The sequence below is a fragment of the Cibotium barometz genome, chromosome 9 (assembly GCF_041138505.1).
Source record: "Cibotium barometz isolate CiBa-2024 chromosome 9, ASM4113850v1, whole genome shotgun sequence".
Lineage (NCBI taxonomy): Eukaryota > Viridiplantae > Streptophyta > Polypodiopsida > Cyatheales > Cibotiaceae > Cibotium > Cibotium barometz.
The window spans coordinates 2247447-2259964 of NC_141054.1; the positions used below are offsets into that span (position 1 = coordinate 2247447).

General features: G+C 38.0%; 1 protein-coding gene across 9 annotated transcripts in view; it reads left to right on the forward strand.

Annotated features, from left to right (window-relative positions):
* Positions 1-10396: 10396 nt before the first annotated feature.
* The window catches only part of LOC147635158 (protein S-acyltransferase 21-like), a 91313-nt gene continuing 89191 nt past the window's right edge, over positions 10397-12518 (forward strand). For 3 of the 9 annotated variants that reach the window (XM_086802331.1, XM_086802333.1, XM_086802337.1), the window contains exon 1: positions 11013-11194. In XM_086802331.1, coding sequence (XP_086658457.1) covers positions 11163-11194 — 32 coding nt within the window. In that variant the 5' untranslated portion in view covers positions 11013-11162. Of the gene's footprint in view, positions 11195-12518 lie in introns of all 9 variants that reach the window. The other 6 variants (XM_086802336.1, XM_086802340.1, XM_086802334.1 and 3 more) reach the window with 5 other exon arrangements.

A 12518-nucleotide genomic window follows, 5' to 3' on the forward strand; every position in this document is an offset into this window, starting at 1 on the left:
TTAGTTGGCTTTTCCTTCATTCACCAGGTTTTGATCTACCTCAGAGTTGGACCCTAATTTTGTCAAATTCCAATATTTTCCAAAGAAAATATCTGTACTGCATTTTCCCCTGAGTGAATCGTACAAGCTAGAAGTAATTTTCATGAAGCTAAGTTCATTAACTTCACCAATTCGACTCAACACATCAGCAATGTTATTCAAGCTACCTTTTATGTATTTAATCATGAAATCAAAGTCCTGCATCAATTTAGTCCATATGGCCTTTCTACCTTTCAAGTCCGATTCATCACAAATGAACTACAAAGACTGATGATCTATCAAGACCATAAACTAAGACCCGTAGAGATACTGTCTCCATGCCTTTAAAGCATAAATGATTGCATACAACTCTTTCTCCTGAACTGGGTACCTAGTCTGTGCATCGTTGAGTTTCTTACTCTCGAAGGCCATAGGCTTCCCATCCTGGAACAAAGCTGCGCCTACCACAAAATCACTAGCATCAGTCTCAACAATGTAAGGCCTACTAGGATCTAGTAAGGCTAACACATGAGTATCTCAAACTTTATATTTCATAGTATCGAAAGTTTCCTATAGCTTCTCATTCCACTCAATTAGAGAATTAGACTTCTTATTTTTACCCTTAAGAAGGTTGGTAAAAGGCACTATCAACTTTGAATAATCCTTGACAATTTTTTGAAAAAATACCACAAAACCTAAGAAAGATCTTAATTGCTTGACCATACGCGGAACTGGCCATTTCAAAACCTTTTGGATCTGATCCAAATCTATTCTTCAGCCATCTCGAGAGATCTTATGACCTAAATATAACAATTCCTTCTTGAATAAAGCACACTTAGATAACTTACAATACACTTTCTCCTTCTTGAGCCTTCCTAGAACCTCTTTGAGATGATCCTCATGCTCAACCAAAGTTTTACTGTATATCAAAATATCATCTACGAAAACCACCATGCATTTTCCTAATATATTATTCATCATCTGTTGGAAAGTTGTTAGTGCATTAGTGAGACCAAAGGGTAACACTAAAAATTCATAATGGCCATAACATGTCCTTAAAGCAGTTTTAGGAACATCTTTCTCTGCAATACGGATCTGATGATAGCCGTTTCGCAAATCAAGCTTTGTAAAATACTTAGCTCCTTGCAACCTATCTATAAGATTGTCTGATCTAGGCAATGGGTATTTGTTCTTAATTGTAACCTTGTTAAGACGTTTGTAATCAATACACATCCGCCAGGTACCTTGATCTTTTTTCTTAACCAGGAGAACTGGTGCACCCCAAGAAGACTTACTTGGTCTGATTTGACCCATCCTTAAGTATTTAGCTACCTTAGTTGCTTTGCTACCTCATCTTCCTCAGTCAGGGTAAGCCGATATGGAGGAATACTAATACATTCTACACCCGGCACTAGGTTAATTTTATGGTCCACCTCTCGTTTAGGAGGTAATCCGTGAGGTAACTCATCAAGAAATACATCCTAAAGTTTGCTCTTAATGGAATTTAACACTTTACTTTCCCAAACATCTAAAGAAACAATGTTTACATCAAAATGAACATATGAAGACACTAGATCCATAACCGATTGGAAAAGTTCATAGTTAAAAAGATTTTTCATTAACTCAAGCTCATTAATAAAAGTTTCCTTGGATACAACAATGTTTCCCTTAAGAGTAACAAGGTTTCCATTGTGATGGAAAGACATCAAATGTTTGACCCAATCAATAGAAAAATCCTTATTTTTTCAATGAAACCATTCCATCCCTAAAATGATGTCTACATGACCCAAGCTCATGATATGAAAATCAAGTCTATCTAAGTACAACTGGATGTCTAATGATAGTTTTGACACCTTCTTGTCCCATAATTGGACTTGTCCTCCAGCCATCATGACCTTATACATGTGATCATTTTGTATGGTTTCTAGCTTCATCCTCTGCACCACAATGTTGTCGATAAAATTGTGAGTACTACCAAGATCAAACAAAATATGAACCTAATGTCCATTTATTGATCCATAAACACGAAATAATTCGTTTAGACCAAAAACGTCTTTACTGCTAAAAGCTTAATCTGAACATTGGCTTCCTTTATGATGCATAATATTGATTTCAGAAAATTTACCTTGAAGTTATGTAATATGTACAGATTTCTTTGGTATGAACTTCTTCAATGTCACCTTTTATCCAAGCATCGAAGGTGTTGTAGCTCCATTCAAAGGATAGGATTTCTTCATGTGTCCCTTTTTCTTGCACTTGAAACATGTGATATTATCCTTGCTTACAAATTTCTGCCTCTTGTTGGCGTTGTTAGAATATTTTGGTTTTGTTGTGAAAACCAACTTTCTTTAGTGAACATGGATTTCTTTTCATTAAACAATGGTTTTGAAGTATTAGTGCCGACCATAATCTTATGAAAAACCTGAGGTGCCTGAATAGCATCCTCATCTGTTTTGACCTTGCATTTTTTTACCTCATACTACTGATAGTCCACGAGCTAGACCATTGATGAAAATCCCACACAAGGTATTATCATCAGACTTGGCTTTGGCAGCTAAGTGTCTAAACTTCTACACATAATTGTCAAAAGAGTCCATGCTATTTTTAACAAGCTTGGCGATTATTTCTAATTCATCCTCTGGTTGGACAAACTCTTTTTTAAAAGCTTCCTCTTGTTTTGCCAAGTGGTAGGAATGGAATCTTCTTTGAGATCCTTCCACCAAGTTAATGCATTTCCTTTCAATAACCTTGCGTCATTTGTAGCTTTTGTGCATCGGTGAATGGATGAAAGGCAAAGTGTGTAGTCCACCTATTGAGCCGGGCCTCTACACAATCTTAAGTCTTCTCCTTTTTCTCACCGCCGTACACCCTTGGTGCAAATGACGGAGCAACTACTTTGGTAGGAGCAAAAGGTGCCGCCAAAAGAGCTAGTTGGCAATAGTTGCCTCTAGACGCTCTGTCACTTCCAAAAATTCACTCTTTCCAACAGCCCCCTCTTCTTCAACTTGGAATTTAAGATCTTCCCTACCTACTTCAACTTGGAATTTAAGATCTTCCCTACCTGAGTTGAGATGATCACTCATCTCATTGACATTATCATTGAGGACTGAGAAGTCAATATGAGACACGGTAATAAAGTTCTTCAAAAAATCACGATTCACTCAAACCAACTTCACTTACCCACCTTGACCAAAATGATCTAGCAAATCAACTCACTAGAACTGACTGCACATAAGAAAAAATGCTTTAATTAGCATTTGATGGCTAAAAATCAGTAAAAAATCATGAAAACACCATCTAGAATTAATCCAAATGGAAATAACTACAAATATGAGGCACACTTGCATTAATTATATGCGAATAACCCACATCTATCTAATGTTAACACGTAAAAAATGTACTTCAACACTAAATAACCCAAAAAAATATTAAATTCTTGAGAAAAAAGAATTACCATAAATTTTTCCTATTTTTTTGGGCCTTAAAATTAACTAATTTTGAAATCCACCAAATTCTATCTTATGGCACTTGAAATCTAGAATTTTCCAAAAAAATTTAGCAATAAAATTTACCAAAATATAATTAATATTTCAAAAATACCAATTTTTAGGATTTTTAAAATAATTTCTAGAATTTTTCTAATTTTGGTAATTATTATAAAAATACCATGATAATCCCATCGATCTCAAAATTTTTCAATTCCACCCAACAATTCTCAAATCCAATTAAAATCTCCAATTTTAATGGAATTACTAATTTTTGGACAAAAAATAGATTTTTTAAGGAATTCGAACAGTCATGGGCGCTTGAACGAACACACTACATGCCGATGGACAAACCCGCATATTCCAAAAATTGGAAATAACCTTTGTCTAATTTTCCATGAATTTTCAAAAAAAATCAAAATTTTTATTATACCCCGAACGCATTAGAATACGAATGGTCAAAAAAATTCGAAACCCGAATGGTCACCCCGGAATGCGGACAACCAAGGGTTGTAGAAAATAAAGAGACAAAAAACTCTGGAATTTGAAAGGTCTTTAAAAAAAAAGACCCGAAAGGTCAAAGGACTCAACATGATCTTTTAAAAATCATGAATTTGAAGAAATTTTTTTGCTCTTTTTTTTAAGCTTTTCAAAGCTTCATAAATTTTTTCTTTTGAAGAAATCGTGGGGGGGCGCGCGCGTGGGGGGGGGGAGGGGGGCATAGCAAGCCCCCCTCCTTGTGTGCGATTACGAGTGGGAGTGGGCGGAGCCTAGCTTCCCTTCCTCACTTCCCTTTTCTCCATCTCAACTCCCTTCTCCACCATCTCTCTCAACTCTTCTCCGTTAATCAGAGAGACTAATGCATAATCTTGATTATACACTAATCATTCTTTAGTTATGATTAGTATTAATCAAATCTTTCCACCTAAGAGTTGTTCACACGGGAGAGAACAAATGAAGGGAAATTCATATTTGAGAGATGGAAAAAATGCCATACACACGGGAGAGAACTCAATGCATCAACGTGCTGCCCCCTAGTGAAATTCAGTAGAAAATCGATAGCATGCCCGTGGGAAACCCGCAAAAAATGCATTAAAAATATGTTTTTACCATTAAAAATGCTCTTAAAAATTCTTAAATAATTAGGAAAAAATCCTAAAAATTATAGAAATATAGGGAATCCTTTCTACCAAAAATTACCCGCAATAGCATGTGCTGTATTTTGGTTAAAAATCCGTAAAATGCTTATTTTAACCATAAAAATAGCATTTCCACTCATAAAATTTCCCCACAACATTGATACATCCATCCAAGTCAAGAAGCACCGCATTCCGATCGCCATATTGACATTCCAACGCATAGGCCACCAAACAATAACATTTTTTTGCTTAGTAAATGTTAAAATTTACTTTAAAAATGCTATAATTTTAGAATAATGAGAGAAAAATAAGAGAAGAAAAACATCAAAAATTAACTAGAGACCACTCTGATACCATTGTTAAAACCCTAAAGATATCTCTAGTTAATCACTATGCATAAACATGCATAAACCAGGCATATACTCATCCACCCGACCACTCTTGAGCCCAAGGGTACACACATAAATACAATGAAGTACCACATACCTTACCTTGGTGTCCCATACCACCAATAGATATGACTTCACTCCAGCAGCACATAGCTCTAGCATGAAATGATAAGAGAGTAGATACAATGCTCTACATAAGAGAACATCCCTTGAGAGTGCCCCATGCTCCTATTATATAGGAGGGCCCTCAAGTGACTTTTGACTCTCTATTTCCATATGTGACCCTTGGTTGTCTGACCCTAACCTCAACCCAAGATTAGATCTAACCATTGCCCCACTAGAGCATGTTCCCATGCTCCCATGCTCACATGCCTAGGGTGGGTTAGCCTCCTAGTATATGCACATATAATGTACACATAACAATGGTCATGGGCTCAAGTATAAAAGGGGGCTCATGGGCCACTATGGTATCTTTTGGACATATTATAATATTTGGTCCTCTTGACTCTTGGAGCCTTAGGCTTTCATACCCTTCGTTTGTGGAAGGCTATCTCCATCCTTTGGTGAAAGGCTAAATCATTTAGGCATCATGGTAATTTGTATGAGATTATCTCCCTAATCTTGTATTAATCCATGGTAATTGTCCCAAATCTCAGCTGTATGATCACTTCATTTTAATATCATATCACATGACGATGTGGCAAGGTCAAAGGTGACCTTTCCACATCATCACAAAATGTGTGGTTGTATAGCACAAAAATCACACTTTTCGTTATTAAAGCTCCTCAATCCAAGCTATGATTTGAAAGAACGAGGCATGTTAAGATTGGAGAGAGATAGGGACATCGGGTAAGGGGATGAATAGAGTGAGCAAAGTAGAGGTGATAAATAAATTACTTGGTTAATTTAAGTATCCAATAAAGGTTAAAATTACTTTGTTGATTTAAGTATCCATTAAAGGTTTAAAAATGGCCTATGGGCCTAATGGTGTAAATCATAGACCATAAGAGGTCCTTTGACCTTGAATTAAAAGTATAAAAAACAAAAGCATGCTACATATTGTTCATTTCCATTTGAGAGAGAGAGAGGGAGAGTCCACAAAAATCCAATTTTGCTTTACTAAAAGAAATGTCCAAATGGAAGTTTAACACCTGATAAGAATTATAAAATAAGTGTCTAAATAGAAGTTTAAACCTGACAAGAATTCCATTTTGTTATACACTTCCTATGGCTTCCTATAAGAAGTTGAGAATTGAGCACTAAGAGGTAAAATAAATTGTGGTTTCACAATAGACACTCTTAGAATCCAAAGGCTACATGCAACAATTTTGGGAAAAAACATGAACCCATCTAATTTTTATGCTTAATGCCTTATTTTTTCTATCTTTTTAGCTTGAATTTTAATGAAAGCGTCATTAATCAAATGTGCAAAACAGGGAAAAAAAAGATTTTCCCTTGGTTAATGTGAGCCTATTTGTACCCCATCAATTATGTCATGGAGTAGAGATGGCAGTTTCTTTTTGCATGATGCCTAAATTCAATAGTTTATCTAAGGCAGCATTTTGATTGATGAGAGCCATATCTATGCACAAATTTATAACAACTAAATCTAGGGAGTCATCATGAACACTCGCACCATTACATAGGCACAATTGGTCAAAGCTATCCATGCCCATAATTATGATTAACTAAATGCAGGGAGTCATCGTTAACACTCATGTCAATAAGTAGGCACAATTGTATGAAATAAGGAAGGGGAAAGTAAACACCATTATTATAGTGAGGGAAAGAGGTCATCAACATGATATATCAATTCCAATTTGGCCATTAGGGTTCTTTTAGTCATGTTGCATTAACAACATGGTGGGCTAATTTGCTTCATTAGCATTCCAAGTATATAATAGTTGTAGTCACACATAATTGTAGATTTTTATATGTATACTTCATGATTATGTTGTGCTTTATCCAAAGATTTCTTTGCTTGGAAAAACCTATAAAAAACAAGCGCAACATAATTTTTGGGATGTTTAATTTTTTTGGCATGATGAACTATTATAACCCTAAGTGTACAATTCTCTTTGGTCTTATAGTTCCGTAATGTAGACAAAGGTCTTACCACCTAGAGATCACTTTTTTAGACAATCCGTTGATGATGGCTGGCCTAGTTTCACTCTAAACAAGGTTTTTCCTTTTGCACATTTGCCAACACCTCACAAATTAGTGAGACTCCAATCTCTTCTTGCATGTAGCATGCTTCTTGGGATTACATTGTGATTGCAGTTCTTGGGATTGCACTATGACTAATTGCTCCTTAACATCCTTTGAGGGGTTTTGGTTCCTGCCTGAGTTACTCGTAGGCTCAATTATGTGTGATGTGCTAAAACGATGCGATGAGTTATTTTAGTGAAGAAAAAATGATAGGTAAGAGTTAGCAATGATGACTTAAACATGGGTAACATAAATTGAAGGGGAAGAAAAAGCAACGGTTGATAAAATTTATGTAAAAAGAACTTGAAATATCATGATTAAGGTTAAGTGATGTGATGTATAAATATGTAGGATTCAAAGAGATTCATTTCATAGTGCTTTAGTAAATAAACTCAACTTTACGAAGGATCTTAAAAGAAGTGTGCCCTTGATAAACCACTTTGAACAAAAGTTCATTAAAACACACCCCTTTGAGGGAATGATCATGATGGTTGTTTTGATATTTTGTTAAAGTTAATATTACATAATCATGAGAAGCCATATGAAGAGATGCTTACAAACAATGGACATTATCAAACACTTTTTCTAGAAAAGTTGAGCGCTTTTTCCTTTAGATGCTTACGTAAGTCTTTTTTATACCATCATGTTCTTTAACCAATTGATCATGGCTCTTTTTATTTCAATCTTCAACCTCTCCACTTTTGAAGTTTGATGCACATGTCTTTCAATTTTAATGTTTTTTGGTGATTTTGGTTTTGCCATAACGTGCTTACGTAATCTCTAAAGATTTACATTGAAGAACTTTATCTAGTTTGTAGCTCAACTTTTGTTATGTTGTAGAGTTGGATCAGGTGAAGGTGGAACTTCACAACATGCCTTACATGACTTTTATGTTGTTATCTCTCATAATGATGGGAATTCTTTTGCATTAATGTAGAATCATGTAGGTAATTAGAAGAATCACTTTTTAACACTTACGCAATCAAATCATGTAGTTATTAATCAAACGAGACAAGAAGAAAACACAAAAGTACTTTATTCAAGACCCAAAAGAACCTTATTTCTTTGGCATGCTGATATTTGAAAACATATAAACCATGCTTGATGGATTGAAATGTCATGGGTAGCTTGTTGGGATCAACCATTAGGCTCAACACCCTTGTGAAATTCATAACACTCCTTACTTCTTTAACATGCTTGCATAGATAAGGAGGCTACATGCTAACTTAATAGATGACTTGTTTAGACATGATATGAGACATATCATATACTTGTGCTTACAAAAACTCATCTTTGTACTCTTAATTTTTAAATGAGATTCAAGGTTGCTATGTTTGTACTCTTGTTGCATGTACTTGTGCTTGGAAAAAGTCACCTTTATACTTCAAGATTGTGGTGTTTCACAAGTATTGAGTGTAGAGTGCAAAGTATCACTTTCTTTTCTTTTGCACTTGCTTGTTGCCATTTACACCTTTGAGTCACACATGGGGCTAGTTGATGTCACTTGTACATGCATGGTCCTCCCCAACCAAAAATATAACCCCCCCCCCCAAAAAAAAAGCAATACAAAAGTACGGTATAAAAAACAACACTATCGTGACTATTTGTCATCATTGCAAGTGGAGAGGATTCTATAAGATAAATTTGAGGCTATTTTAATTGATTAAAGAACCACTTTAATTAAGCCATTTTAATTGATTAAAGAACCACTTTAATCAAGCCATTTTATAAACATTGTAGATGGATGTTTAAACATGCCTTTTCATTGGAGCACTTGGGTGTTTGCAATGACAAAAATGACAAAGGGCCCTTAATGGGCTCTATGTGTGACTTGAGGGTCCTCATAGAATCCTACACATATGATCCAAGAGTAGACGCATCCAAAGGAGCCATATGGTACATTCCCCTCATGTGTTAGAGCAATGGTGACATGCCCTAGGAAAATATCCACCACATTTCAAGTGGAAATGTGCTATTATGACGATGGGCTTAGGTTAAATAAACCCAAGGATAAGCTAGAGGTTGTCATCCTTGTGCCATGGGTAGGCCGTACAGATATTTGTTGTGTGTCAACGTCTTTTTCACATGCCCCCTTTAGACTTGTCAACATTATTCTCCAAATAGAAAAAAACTTTTGAAGCATTCATGGCACACAAGCACAATTCTTCAAAGCAAAAAAATAAAATAATGGAAACTTTCATGAGGTCATTCATCACACACATAAGGGGGGAGAGAGAGAGAGAGAGAGAGAGAGAGAGAGAGAGAGAGAGAGAGAGAGAGAGAGAGAGAGAGAGAGAGAGAGAGAAAGAGAGAGAGAGAACAATGAGGCCAAAAAAAACATCACTTGCATCTGGGACACCATTGCTAACACATATCAAAACAACAAAAGAAATGGGAAGGCTTTTTTTTCCTACTATTTTCGAGCACCTAAATGCTCTTTTCTAAATCATTTATTAAAATTTCCCTCGTTTGTGGATATGGCTCCTTTTAATGTGATGGTCAATGATTTTTGGGTTGGTTTTACAAATAGAAACCATCTCTTTTTGGGCATGTGGACAAATGGCAAAACGCTATGCTTTTCCAATCTTGCATTACTTCCCCGTCCTCGTGCTGCTCACCAAATCCACCCCCCAACTCTCTCTCTCTCTATGTGCTATTCACGCGTGCTAGAAATCCTTCTCTCGTGATCTCTCTTTGTCTCATGGTGGTCATGGGCACGCCAAAGCTCTCTCTTGACGTGTCTCTCTTCCAAGACAGACCTACATATGAGCATAGGAGGGAGGGATGACGCCAGAGATGTTTATTTATTGCGCATAATCATGCAAGAGGGAGGGGTTCACTGCTACAGTGTGGACTCTAGAAGGTGCTAGGAGCCTAGGAGGGATGTTGCAATTCGACGATATGGGTGGTGGGTATGGAAGGAGGCGGGAGGGTATGGCATTAGGGATACTTGTGTGTGAGAGAGTGCCTCCTCTTGCACTCTTGCTACCTGGTAGGGCTGAAATTTGAATGCCTACCCTAAACCTTCATTTTGAAGGCCATAAACTAGGTTGACCTTCAAAATATATAGGTTTATCTTTAAAATTTAGAGAAATTTTCAAAAATTGTGGCCTTCTTTTGCAACCCTATTTTCTAAGTGCTAGCCCTCAAAATGACCAAAATAGCATTAGTTATTCTACCAACATAATGGATCCCTCGGGATGCGTAGGTACCGTTGACTTCACAAAGCGCACCTGTGTTTCTAAGGCAGCCTTGTCCCTTCTTGTTGTGGACGGGCGTGGGGGCGAGCTCCCCTCTGTGAATCTCCGCACGCTGTCGTCCTGCCAACATCATTTATCTTGTTTTTGGGTCGGTGCCGGTGAGGAATCTATTTCAGCAAGTTCGCGTTGTTGCCTCTCTGCGCCTCCCTGTGCCGGACAGAAAAATCTAAATGATCATAATAAACCCTAACAGACGGCGAAAAGCCAACAAACGGAAATCCCTAACAGCCAGAAAACCCTAGCCAGACATCTAAGCTGCCATTTTTAAACTGAACAGAGAATCGAATGAGGCAAAGGAACCATAGCCAAGCAGGAAATTCTTGCCAAGCTCCAGAGGATCTTTATGTTCTGGGGGCTGTGTTCATGGACTTTCTCCGGCTCTGCAGAAGAGTGTTTGTCGTTTCTACCGGTTCTTTGTCGTGGTTCTGATGCCGGAGAAGCCTGTCGCTTCCTCGCAGATGAAGCAAAGCTAGCTGCTAGAGTTTTCCGGAAACCAGAGAAAAGATGTGCGGAATGCAAAGCCCCAACAGTGCAGAGATTAGCTGCTAGATGGATCGCGTCCTGACAAGATCTTGAACTTTCTTCTGACTTTCCAGTAGCATCCATGCTTACCATTGGGGCCACTTGTCTGTGAACAGCCACACGCCCTGATGGTGCGGCGCCATGGCTGGCAACTTCCTGCGCACACCTACCAGGTCAGTTTGGTCTTCTTTTCAAGCCTTCTCGAGCATTGAAAGAATTGAGTTGTATTTTCTGTTTTATTTTCAAAAAAAGCTTTTATGCAGAAGTACGTCTCACAGGTGCTGCCTCTAGACAGTCGGGAGAAGGCGAAGAAGCCAAATCAGACAGGCAGGTTATGGCTGAAACAGCCATGGTCTGCTGTTTTGCCTCTTTCCCTGCCCTTTCTGCATATATCTCTTAGGTGCTGGCTTTTGCCTAAGTCCTACCATGTATAGGGTGGTATGCATGGCTTTGATGGGTGGTTCTGATGTTTTTTAGTTTCATTTGGTATGCATGGCTTTGATTGGTGCTGCGCTTTTGTAGTTGGGAAGACCACCTACGACACCATGCCGTCATATGTTGGGGAGGATTGCCACAAGGCTGTCATGAAGAAGTTTGTTTCTGCGGATTGTCACTGTGAGTGAAAGCGGCATTGGGAGCGCTTTACTCAGAAATAAGGCAAATTGATAACTGACTATGCCCATTCTACAAGCTTTGCTCATGCTTCTGAGCAGGTTGAGCGTTTTGTGGATTGTTTGAAACCGTCCATGCACGCAGATGTGTGTACTCTGTTTGTGTGATCTCTCGGGCGCGGTACGTATGGCTACCCTTGAGATGCGGGTGACGTCCAAGTTTGGGGTCCGGTAAAAAGTTTGTTGTAGAAGGACAAGGGGATTTCTAAAAGGTGGAGCTGTTAAAAGTCTTAGATGATAACAATTGTTCTAGTGGGGGAGTGTTGTATACACAACTCTCTTAGGAGGATTTCCAAGCCAAGCGAGTGATTGGTCAATGTTTCAAGTGTGACTCTATTGAGCACATCATGAAGGATTGTGCATGGACAGTGGAGGAGCAGTTCGAGGTGGAGACTTAAAAGATGATCGTGGAGGAGGCGTGTGTGCAAGTGTCTTAGGTCTTTTCATTTCTTGGGTTAGTTGCACACCAAGGGTATAAAACTGTATTAGGACATGGGCACATAAGGAGGAAGTTTCTAGCTAGGTAAAATTGTCCTCTCCCCTATTTTCATGAGAATAATCGCATGCCTGGCGTGATTGCGCCATGGTTGTGTGTAGGTCTACTACTCGTGAGTTGTGAGGGATGATGTCCTTACAACCTATGATCTTTAGTCCTCTCCGTGGGTTGTGAAGCCCCGAGTGCATGGCCGCTTGTAGTGTGCTCCAACCATAAGAAGGTATATCCTGTAGTGTGTTGTTAACTAAGTTAACTATGTTAAACAAAATTTTTGTGCCTTTCGGGCCGTTTCAAGGCTCGTTCGCATGATGTAAGGTATCCACGGACATT